The following is a 12,942-nucleotide window of genomic DNA, read 5'->3' as shown; positions in this document are numbered from 1 at the left end:
GGGAAAAACACCAGTTGAAAAACTTAAGTTGATTAAATGAGATAGTAAAGGAGCTATTTTTTCAGATATTTGTTTTATTAGCAGTACTGTGATGTTATCGTATCCCGTCGACTTTTTGTTTTTTAATTCTTTAATAATTTTGTTGATCTTGTTTGCATCTGTTGGTGTAATATAAAAGGAAGAAGGATAACACCCATTATCTGACCTAAAGAATGATGCAAGGTTTGTTGTGCAATTGCTTATATCACAGACACTGATAAGGAAGCTATTTACTTTATCCGCGACCTCTTGAGGCTTATCTAGGGTGCTTCCATTCTCCAGTACAATTTTGTTGACATTCTTATTTACGTTATTGCCCATTAAATTATTTATTATTTTCCATTGTTGGCTAATATCGCCATCATGCTCATTTATTAACTTAGAATAATATTGATTTTTTAGATTGTCTATATCATTTTTTAAATTAACTGTAAATGAATCGTAATATTTCTTAAAACGATTATCATAAGGTCTTCTTCTATAAATATTGTATAACTTTTGTCTTTTCTTGACTCTATTTAATATATTATTATTAATCCAAGGGCTTTTAAACTTAGCTTTATCAAGCTTATTTCCTATAGTAATCTTTACAGCATTAGTATTTACAACATAATTTAACTTATCTAAGAATAATTCATAACTATGATTAACATTTACTGTATTATAAAAATCTCCCCAATTGACAACATCTATGCTCTGTTTGATTCTTTCGAAATTATACTTAATTTTTGTTTTGCTATTTTGTTTATTTTCAATTGGACAGGAAGTGAATATTTTTAAACCTATAGCACAATGATCTGATATACCAACATCAAACACTGCACTCTCAAGATTATTTATATCTCTATATCTAACATATATATGATCTACACAGGTAGAAGACGTATTAGTAATTCTAGTTGGTTGGTTAATTAGTGATATAAAACTGTAATTATTCATTAAGTTATTATATTTTTGTACATCTGATGAACACTTGAATGTGTCTATATTTATATCACCAATATAAACTGTATTTATTTTTATCTGTAATAATTTATTTTCAAGTTCATATAGAAAGGTATTTTCAGAAAAATTTTGTAATCTATACATTGAGAGGAGATTAATTCGTGTATTATTATATTTTAACTCTAACAGAAGACAATCAGCTGTTGTCATATCGAATTTTAATTGTAAACAATCGATATCATCTCTAATGAAGCAAGCAACACCACCTGCTCGGTATGTGTCATTACAATTACCAAACGTTTTGTATCCTGGTATCTTATAAAAGGACAATTCATTGGTATTTAACCAGATTTCACTTAAAACTAAAATATTTGGCTTACTCCTAATTAAATTAAGTTCCATTAACAAATAATCAAAGTTTTTTCTCATACTTCTAATATTTAAATGTAAAAAGGAAAATTGTGCGTTTTTTTGGGGGGATGAATAAAATTGATCCAGGCTTTTATAAACAAAATGTTGAGCTTTTTCTAAATTCATATAGAAATGAATTATTAAAATATTGATTGTTTACATAATATTAAAACAAAAATTTAAACAAGCAATTGCTGTACTAGCTTACACTTTTCAACTTACTTTACAGTTTATCTAGATCCTGTAGGTTGCTTATTTTGTAGCACTTTTCCCCGTCATTTTTTCTTACAAAGAATCTTCCTTCGCGGAACCAGACGTATTTAAAGCCTGCGTCTCTGCACTTCTCCTTCAACTGAGCTAGGAAGATCTTGTTGTCCGGCGACATATGTTCACCGATGAAGACTCGGTTCTTGGAGAATGATGGGTGCACCTCGCTTGCCATTAGAGTTCTTTTCTGTCTAAAGCATTGTATCCAAGCATCCCTCTGTATTTTAGTAAGGAATTGTACAACTATTGATGGAGGACGCTCTTTTTTAAAAGTCGGTATGCGATGGACCGCCGACACTTGAGATTCATGTAACTCTATTCCAACTGCTGATCCAACATCCTTCAACAAGCTTAACACATTTTCCCCTTTAGTCTCCGGTATTCCGCTAATTTCTAAATTCGTCCGTCTTGAGTATTGTTCCATAGCTTTGACTTTGTCTTCTAGTATGTATACCTTTTCATTAAGCTTTCTGTTCTCGGATTTAATAATTTCATTCTCCTTTTTTAATTCGGAGTATTCTTTCCTAATACTTGCAATTAAAGTATTTGATTCATCGACTTTGTCAGACAAGAATTGTACAGCTTTCCTGAATTCCTCTATCTGCGACGTATAGTTCTTTATTTCAGTAAACACTTCCCTCTTGAACGAGTCCATTGTCGATATAAGAAACTCCTTAGTAATTGAAGTAGATGACGATTTACTGCTGCCGGTGGAGGAGGTCTCCTTCTTTTGTACACAAGTCTCACATTTCCATTCCTTGCCTCCGGTTCTCGTTTTCACTCCATCGTTTTTAACACACAGAGTGTGAAAATATTGCTCACATCCACCACTACACCTAACAGACGATTTATTTTCTCCGCATACTAAGCCACAAACACCACAATTTAACGACATATTATAAATTATTTGAATTACAGTATTGAACCGCACGATTACACAAGAAATCACACGCTCGGTATCCTATCAGTAGCGCAAGCGGAACGATAAGCTGCCTGCACGACGGCTGCAACTGCAACTGGTGATTAAGAACATCGCGCCAAGACCGAAAACTTAATCACCTGAGATAAGATTAGTGACAATAAAAAAGTTGAAAAAATTGCATGTAAACAGCTTAATCGTTGGAAAGATAAACAAGTTTTTTTGCATATCTCTACGGAACATAAAAACTGCATGATTTAATTCATGGAAAAGAGAGTAGAAATTCAAGAAATCTCTTGTTTTATCAACTATAATTCATTTATGAGCAGAGAGCAGACCAAATAATGAGCATTCCTGGGTTAGAGAAACACAAAAATAGTATAAAAAAGTGATAATTTCCTGCAAATGCTACTGTTCAGTGTGCAAGGTCTGTGTATATTATATACAATCCAAAACTGACAATTTATGACTTGAGACTAAACATCTTAAGACGACTAATGTTGCAATAAGTGAAAACACTTGAATCTCCTACATAAAATGTGGCTCCAAGATGCGTATAAAGTTACTAAATCCACAGAACAAGCTGCCTCCAACAGAATAAAAAGAAAAAATATACAGGCTGGAAAAAGGTAGTGAGATAATAAAAACTATCTATATTGTTGTGAGGGTTATCCTGGTATCTGCATGGCCGAATGTTTTGAAACAATCTGACAACTTTTAAACGTACACAAATATGGATAGTATGTATAACATGATAACTGGCAAGTCTTTGATGGTGACAGTGCAGTGGAACTTGATAGATAATACTGTAAAATGTGAATACCAGTAACAGAATGTGGAACTTTACTTGTTAATGGCCAACAAAGATATTCTACAACTACAGAAGTAAATTTCAAAATTAATTTGAAGCCATATTCTACATTTCTAAAAGCCTTATGTAAGTACCTAAAAAAAGATTTTAGCACCTAGGGTACCCATTAACATTTTTGTTGTTCTTTTAGGACAGAAATCTTATAAATTGCACCTAGTCTTGTAAGGACCTTAGCGCTGCTTCTAGAGTGACTGGATATTCTGGATGGATAAGGTTGGAAGTGGAGGTCGCCTCCTGCTGAGATCCATGAGGAAGAATTTAGGGCACTAATCTTAAGTCATATCCCCTCGGAAGAAGGGGAAGCCAGCTCTGAACCAGCCTCTCCAGTTAAAGCAGGCAAGGGTCACACACCTTATGTCTAGGCTAGCAAGAACCTCTGATACTTAGGGAATGAACCCCATCAACTCCAACAGCCATCTACCGCAGTAGACAAGACCTATCGAATTAACCTTGTACCCCAGAATCTCAACATTTGCGGTTAGTTATGTGCTGCTCCTGGACATCTATAAGGTTGCTCAGACTTAAGTGACACATCAGTTTTTGCTGCACCCAGAGTGGGTTCAACTGGATACCTTCTGGGAGGTACGAGTATAAACCAACCAGACTCCTTAACACAGATTTCCTGAAGTGAATGGGTTAACACAATGTTTATAATATAAGAATCAAATTCATTACTGTTGGGTGTTACGTTATTATCTTGGTGGGTAGACTTTAATAACTGGCCTACACTTGTTGTTCGATTACTATTATCGAATAGTTTGATTGTTTTTATCCGAAGGATAATTAGATATTACAATTTATTTAACTTATCATATGATTTAAACTTATTAGTTATAGTAATTTTAATGTAAACAATAAACAACAAGAAGTAACTAATATTTTGAGACTTTGAAAATGGTGATGAATATGAGGAAAATATGCAAGATATTTCTCACAAGTGACGAGATTTGTTTAAGTAGCTTCAATATGTGGGTTTGGTTCCTGGTAAAACATGGGGAGAATTCTTTCCTCCATTTCACAAAAGCGGTTACTTATTGATATCAAGCTGGGCAAGTTATAAATATTGTAAGGGTTTTTTGCTATCTAAGTCTAGGCCATAGTTGGTTCTGTTGTTTTGTAATATTATTGTAAAATTTGTGAATTTAAAATAGTAATGTACGAGATTCTTCTTGTTACGGTAATTTATTATAACTCTTATTGTGTACGATTTTTACATACATCGAAGTTGGATAATATATCAAATTGTTCAATAATAGCAATTGAATAACGAGTGTAGATTGCTTATTAAAGTCTTCCCTCGGTAAGGAGAGTTGAATTAAAATTAAACTTTATTACACTCCAGGAAACTAACATTATTGGACTACCCCTACACAATCTCCATATAAAAACAAATATAATAAACATACACGGTTTTATTGTTTCACCAAATTTTGTTTAGAATAACTTAGTAGGTACTTAAAAATTAAAAAAAAAACAATGTTTATATAGAGATGAAAATAATATAGACAACTGACTTTACCTGAAATTTTGTCAGAAGTAACCTGGCATTGTAAGGCGAGGTGTACACACGATCCACATGGGTTGGTAATGGAGCATCAAGCTGGCCTTCTGTCAGGAAATAGATTCCATCCTAGATCATAAATTTATTATAACAATGTTATATCAATAACAATATTCAAACCAACAATGCAGATAAAATAGGTCAAATACATAAAAATATGTCATTTATGTAATAATAAATTAATTATTTAACTTTATCAGCACTTTGGTATTCAACAAAGGACACTACCTTTGGAAGAGTTTTCCTTACCAGAGACCTAAAAAACTACATTATTAGGAGAACAGGCTTTATGTGACTCACTGTGAAAATTACATGTCATTAACACGATCAGCTCTTGTTTTCTGCCTCCATGTAATTTTCACAGTAAGTAACATAAAATCAGTTCTTTCTAATAATTCAGTTTTATTATGCCCCCGTTAATAAAAACTCCAAAAAATAGTGGCCTCCACATAATACCAAAGTACTACTTTATCTTCAAATACCTAGAAGTAAAATGTTCAACAGTTGAACTCTTAACACACGTAATAATGAGAAATAATTTTTTAAAAGTTGACTGACATGTTACTTACTATATGATTAAGTGAGTACTTACTTTAGTAACTTCATGAAAAGAGTCCACAGCAATAGACGTTCCTATTACTTTTCCATACATATTTAAATATGGTACTGAACTTCCCGCTTTTACTTGGGCTTTGGGTATTATATTTTGAAACAGCAAAGCTTATGCATTTGATTTTCTCTAAATAAATACCTATCTGAAAAAAATCAAGAAAATGAATTATTTGTATATGATTATATTTTGTTGCTTATGGTTTAATTCCTTTCTTTCAGTACAGGATTCCATTAAGGCTGCTAATCTCTTCTAGGGATTGACTTCTCAGAATAACACTCTTTTCATCCCCCTTGATATGCAGGCTGGATATTGTCCTAATTATCTAAATGTGCAATAACAGAAAATTCCAATCACTTTAACAACCCTTCCTTTGCAATTTCACCCTTAAATTGTCTTATAATTCGTTGACTTAAAGAGCTTTTACTACTAAAATAGCCTAGGTATTCATTATTATAAAGTGTATCTGATAAAGGTAAATGAGGGATTACCATCCAAGAATGAACTAGGTTATATAGACTCTCAAACCGCTTTGTTCATGAGGGAGAAAGTAATTGCTGCAAAGGAATATGTATCAGCATCTTTTTTTATATATGTGAGATTATTCATCACTCTTGATGTAATCATGGATGGATCTTCAATTACTTATTTGTTACAGAAGTCTTAGTATCTGGATACCAGGAGAATTATGCTGCATGTTACATAAGAAACAGTTATTGTCTTTAAAAGTACTCTTTCAGCAAAAATGTGCCCCATACTTTCTCGTATACACTAAATACCCTACTAAATGGTCACATTTCAACAAGTTGCCGTTTCAACACTTAATACTCAATAAAGTAACATAATTAATTCTATGACTAACAAACCTATAAGACATAAAATATAATATAAGAGTAGACACCATATAACAATTAGTATGGCATAATAATTGGAGAATGCATTAATTAATACAACACAATAATATAACAAATAATAATTATAAACTCATTAAAAATGTTTGCTATTCTCATCAAGCTTATTTACAATACTGGTAAAAAAATAAAGATTTGAAACACCAACTCAAAAAAAATAACTCAAACAATGGGGTAACAAAGGACAGAGAGAATAGCCGGGACTGCTCCACATCTGTAACGAAATTGATACAATGGTCCCATAGCTGCAACGGTTTGACACATTTCTAGTACTGAACAGAAAACTAATATACAACAAGAATGAAATCTACAAGCACTAAAGCTGACTTCCTTGGCAGGAATGGATTCGCCTTTTCAGGTCATGCCAGTATTGTGAATCTATTTAGTATAAATGGTGGGGGGGGGGGGAGTTAGACTAGTTACCAAAATAAACAATTCAATGGTCACATCCATCAGTGCACAGATATATTAGACAATGGGGAAGTGAAAGAATTTCCCAGGCTCCTTACAGGGTCCATTCCCATTTATTATTTTCATCAATAACACAACTTCCATCTTGCTAGTGGAAGCTCTACTCTTCGCCAATGACATCAAGATTGTTGCAACGGTCTTCAATCAAGAGTACTTTGTTCAGTTGCAGTCTGGCCTGGATGTAAAACAACATGAAACCTAACCTGACTAAGTGCTCTCTAATAGTAGGCCGATTACATGATCTCATGATCTAAGCTACACTTTGGGTAACTATTTCAACCACTAGATATGGTCTCCACCATAAAGGATTTGGGCGTTTCCTATTGTGCTGATCTCTCCTTCAATGAGCATGCTTATGATTTATACCTAGACGTGCACACAGGATGATGGGATTCATCACAAGGTCAACTTGTGGCATTATGAGTACTGCTGTTTAAAAAACAGCTTTGTACGTCAGCTCCTGGAGTATGATAGTCCTGTTTGGTAGGTTTTTTTTATGTACATTTTTTAAATTATACTTTTGTAAAATGGAAAGTTAGAAAGAAATAGCAAGTAAAGCTGCGGATAAGTGCTAGTAATTATTATAAATGTGTTGTTTTATTCTTTAGTACAAATCTAAATGCTTATCCACTTGTAAGTTTTATTGTATCCACAGTAAATTTTAAATGACTTTCCTGGTTTTATGTTGTTTGTCTTTATATTTTAATATTGTGAAATAACTGGCTTTGTACATTGTTAGATAGACAGTTAAAACATCACATGTAAATTTAGAACTTATTTTATGAATTTTTCCTGACGGTCTCTTTAATTAAGAAATATTCACTGTAGTTGAATGATTCCAATTTTCTTTGGAAATCAATGAGTTAATTTGTTTTTTGATTTTGCACGTTCAATAGTTATGTATGTCCTTAGGTAGTTATTTTGAATACAAAATTTATTTTGATAAATTTTTGTAACATTTCATTACCCTATTCTAGGAAGGATGAATGAATTTAAAAAAATCACCACCAGTGCGGGACAGCATGAAGGTGCTGAACTGCAGTCTGCGTGGATGTCCGGAGCACTTGTGTTAGACTGATATGTACTTTAATTCTTTGAAGGTGTAAATCAACAAAAGTGTCTTTTAATTAGGTCAATTTCCCTGATTTCAGTATTATTGTTTTAGGCTTAGTCAAAGATGGCGTAACGGCTGACATCAGCAGCAACCAATACGAGGTTGACGCACGATCATAACAAGTCCATGTGACACCTGGAAAACTATGGAAAATTACTTCGCACGAAAAACTTAATTCCATTCTTGATGTCCTATACTTTTGTTATTTTGTCATTTACTCCCCTTGAAACTTTATACTGTTCTAGTCAGGACTATAGCAATAGGTTAATAATGCAAAACTCATCTTTTATCACTACGGCCATAAGTTCATAATTACTGAGATCAAAGTAAACAAAACAGAGCTGGAATTTATCACTAGGTACTTTCTTTAAATGTTCTTCACAGTGAGCAACAATTTACATCTAGTGATTTACAGTAACCAAACTTTGTAATCCTGCAAAGTATGAACAATGATTGAGTCATGTTCTTTTAAAAAAAATCTACAAACTTTTACAAAAGGCTTGTCTACAGTATTGCAGTGTTTTATAACACTGTAAACAATTAATAGTGTTTAAAACTTCAACTACCTTATTTCTATGTAAGTTACAAGATATAGGTTAGTGTTATTGTTTACATATTACTCTAATGTTAGTTAAGTAACGTATAAATACATACCTAACTAAATATGTATACTCAATATAAACTAAACTATAAATCATAACACAAAAATACCAAAAATCTCTTTATTTAAATATTTATAGATTATTTTATAACCTAATTTTCAATTGCTTATCATTTTCGGAGTAGCTATATGCCCGGTCACCGGGCTTGGTTTCAAAAAACGGGAACGACTATGACGTCACAGACTGTGACGCCAAAGGTTTTGAAGTAGCTCTAGCACTGTTAGGGTTGTTGCAATATGAGGCTAGTTCCGATATTTGTTATCGATATCAATATCAAGCTTGGATATCGATACACCGATATTATCGAACCCAAATATCGATATCCTTAATATCGACCGATATCGATAAATAAGGAAAGGGGAATGATTAAATTGGTGTATACAACCTTTGATTTTATGAGTGTGTGTAACTAGTATAATCAAAGATACAACTTACGAGTTCATTTCCAAAATAATGTTTTTAATACAAGTACAACTTAATACATTAAAAAAATACCATATTTAAAGATAAAAAAAAGAAATTCCTTAAATAATCCTATTTATCATTTTCTAACTAAGAATCATTTGAAGCACAATTATTAAAAAACAATTACCATAATAAGAATAAAAATTACAATTTTAAATTTCAATATAAATCTATAAGAATCTAAACTGGGTTTTAAGAACAACACTTTCATTTTAAAAAGCAACTATATTATGCTTAACTGAACCAAGCATCGTCTGGTTACTTTTTACTTAATCTCCAAAGTTAATTTCTTTGCTGGCGTTGCATTTAACAACTGAACAAAGCAAGTTGTTTGAGTTTTGCTTTCGTAAAACTAATAAAACCAAAATAATAAATAATTACAACTTTTCATTCAGTATGATATCAAAACCCCGATATTTGTATATTTCTTCCGATATCACGATAATATCGGATAACTTATATCGATATCAATATAGGATATATCGAAACGATAATATCTATATATACTGATATCGATAATATCGCAACATCCCTAAGCACTGTGCATTCACTGCATTGTGATTAAAATGGCGGGTTATAGAAAGTTTAGTTCTTTTGACCAGTTGAAAACTTTTATCAATAATAAAGAAAATACGGACCATACCGGTATTCAATTAAGAATAAGTGATTCGAGAACAATTGCATTTCATGAAGAACTATATTTCATGAAATAGGTCTATACCCTAAATATACTCAATATTGTGCACCAAACTTCAAAGTTGTGATTAAACTCCATAAGTGTGAATACAAACAAAAACTAAATTACAAGTACGTATAAAATTTTAAATCTTTAGAAATATACAGTGATCTTATCTTTTGATCATAAACTGCACAGTATTGATCCGTGTAAACATTATCATGCAAACTTTATAACTAATTATTTAATTTGGATGCTTACAAAGAGCTATTTGTCACATTTTAGTAACAGCATTATACCGCATTAGTAACTTACGTTCAATCCCTCTTACAACTTTATTAAGTGAATTACTTATTTTTACTCATTGTTTTGAAAGTTAACAAATATTGTAAGTTCTCAGTTAATTCTATTTTAATAATTTTCTTACAATGCATTCTACGGCTTTATTTTAGTTTGCCTCTCCTAATTATAATTAATAATTCAAGTTTCATATTTAGAGTAACTTTGTTATTTGGTGAACATGCATTGTATTTGGTTCTGTGAGATTTGTTACAAACTTGCTTTTTTTCTCGTGAAATAGTTCACAAACTGATAATAAGGACTGTTATTAATTGATTTCGTTTATTTTGATAATAGTTTTGATGTAGTTTATTGTTCATAATGTAATGTTTTTTGTTCTTCCTGTTACATAACCTTGTCTTGTTTGTGTTTATGTTTTGATTGTTTACGTTTTTGTAGATTCTTATGATGCAAACAGGTTCCACTTGTGAAAATGCTTTCACTGATGATAGTGCTCATGTTCTACATGATCACGGTTATAATCAGACAGCAGTAATATCTACAGGTATTCCAAACTCCCGAAACTCTGAGGACAAAGAAAGTAATGACGGCATCCACTGGCAAACAGTGACTGGTTCATTCAAAAGACCTAGGAAATTGGTTTCGAACGGTCCCGACATATCGAAGAAATTGTGTTCAAGCCCAAGTAGCTTCTCATTAACTACAAATAATCGTTTCGATGCTATTGGAGGGTCAAATACGATGGATGAGAGCACCACATCGACGCCGCCGTCTCATGTTGGCGAGGATAAACCACCTCCGATCTTCGTACCCAACGTTGTAAACGTTAAGAGCATGATAACCGCTATTGAAACTGTTATCCCAAATGACAACTACACATTTAAATGCCTCAGCCAAAACAAATTCAAAGTTAATACAACTATTGACGGTTATCGGAAGCTGGTGCACAAACTAAAAGAGTTGCAGGTCACCTTTCTTACCTACCAAATCAAACAAGAGAAAGCATATCGCGTGGTTTTAAAAAATATGCACTTTTTTACTGATGTTGCGGACATTAAGATTGCTATTGAATCCTGTGGGTTCCAGGTTCGCAACGTAATGAATATGAGACAGCATAAAACCAAAGCACCTCTTTCAATGTTCTTTGTTGATCTGGAACCAAATCCGTGTAACGAAGATATATTTAATATCGAGAACCTCCTTAATGCAAAAATTACCTTTGAACCACCGCTCAGGAAATCCGAGATCGTTCAGTGTAAGCGATGTCAAAGTTATGGACACACCAAAACGTATTGCTGGCACCCTTACAGGTGCGTTAAATGTGGCCAGAACCATGACACACGGGCATGTTTGAAATCCAGTGATACCCCACCCACCTGCGCTCAATGTGAGGGGAACCACCCGGCGAACTACAAAGGTTGTTCTGTGTACCGCGAACTTAAACAAAAATCGTTTCCCCCGATCAGACCCAAAGTACCTGAAAGTAAAACTCATGATCAATCACCTCGGGGAGCCCAAGAAGTGGTAAGGCCTCCCAGTCCATCCACTGTTCGAATCCTGCCGGGACGATCATATGCACAGGTGGCATCCAACTCGATGTCTGAAGATAACAGTACTCAAAACGCTTTAAGTAAAACACTTAACGACTTTTTCAGCAAATTTGAAAAAATAATGATACAACAGGCTGAACAGATAGGTACTTTAATGAACCTATTGTCTTCCGTCATTTCGAAGCTAAAATGAATAATTTTTATAGAATAGCACTTTGGAACGCCAATGGCTTGAGTAACCATACTCAAGAGGTTAAAATATTTCTTGGTCTTCATAAAGTTGATATTATGCTTATCTCCGAAACTCACTTCACAGATATGACACATTTCAAAATTCCTTTTTACTCTCTGTATCACTGTAATCATCCAGATAATACTGCTCATGGTGGTAGTGCGGTATTAGTTCAAAATAGTATAAAACACCATGCCATACCTACTTATAAGTATAATTATATTCAAGCTTCCAGTGTTGTGATTGAAGACTGGTCAGGTCCACTCACGGTATCTTCTGTGTATACCCCTCCTCGTCATAACGTTTCATACCAGCAATACAGCGACTTCTTCAATACCTTGGGTTGTAGATTTATTGCGGGGGGTGACTTTAATGCGAAACACACCATGTGGGGCTCTCGGTTGTGCAATCCCAGAGGCCGTAATCTCCTCAAGACTATCAACGACAATAACTATCAATATTTTTCTACGGGAGAACCGACTTATTGGCCTACTGATCCCTTAAAAATTCCTGATTTGCTTGATTTCTTCGTGACTAAAGGTATTTCCCAAACGTACACACGTGTAGAATCTTGTCTTGATTTATCCTCAGACCATTCTCCATTGATCTTCACTTTAAGTTCATCTGCCATTACTACAGAGGGTCCACTGCGGTTAAGTTATAAATATACTGACTGGGACAAATTTCGATCTCTTCTTGATGAAAACTTGCATTTACACGTTTCCTTGAAGACAAATGGTGAAATAGATGAAGCTGTTGAATTGTTTAACAGAACAGTCCAGAAGTGTGCTTGGCAATCAACGCCGTATCAACGAAATGGAACCACTAATGGCCTGAACTACCCTCTTAGCATCAAGAAAAAGATTGCTCAAAAAAGAAGACTTCGTAGGATTTGGCAAATCTCCAGGAATCCTCGTGATAAAAACAACTTCAATAGA

General features: G+C 33.4%; 1 protein-coding gene across 3 annotated transcripts in view; it reads right to left on the bottom strand.

The window, feature by feature from the left end:
* The window catches only part of LOC124359935 (5' exonuclease Apollo-like), a 47,937-nt gene extending 38,977 nt beyond the window's left edge, over positions 1–8,960 (bottom strand). Inside the window, exons 1-3 of one of the 3 annotated variants that reach the window (XM_046813094.1) lie at positions 8,774–8,960; positions 5,606–5,768; positions 4,972–5,082 (exon numbers count right to left, since the gene is read on the bottom strand). In XM_046813094.1, the coding sequence (XP_046669050.1) occupies positions 4,972–5,082; positions 5,606–5,665 (171 nt within the window). In that variant the 5' untranslated portion in view covers positions 5,666–5,768; positions 8,774–8,960. Of the gene's footprint in view, positions 1–4,971; positions 5,083–5,605; positions 5,769–7,972; positions 8,404–8,773 lie in introns of those variants that run through there. The other 2 variants (XM_046813092.1, XM_046813093.1) reach the window with 2 other exon arrangements.
* Positions 8,961–12,942: the final 3,982 nt, after the last annotated feature.

This window comes from Homalodisca vitripennis, chromosome 4 (assembly GCF_021130785.1).
Source record: "Homalodisca vitripennis isolate AUS2020 chromosome 4, UT_GWSS_2.1, whole genome shotgun sequence".
In the NCBI taxonomy this organism is placed as follows: domain Eukaryota; kingdom Metazoa; phylum Arthropoda; class Insecta; order Hemiptera; family Cicadellidae; genus Homalodisca; species Homalodisca vitripennis.
Note: the sequence above shows the minus strand (reverse complement) of the source record. Positions and strands in the feature narration are given on the sequence as shown.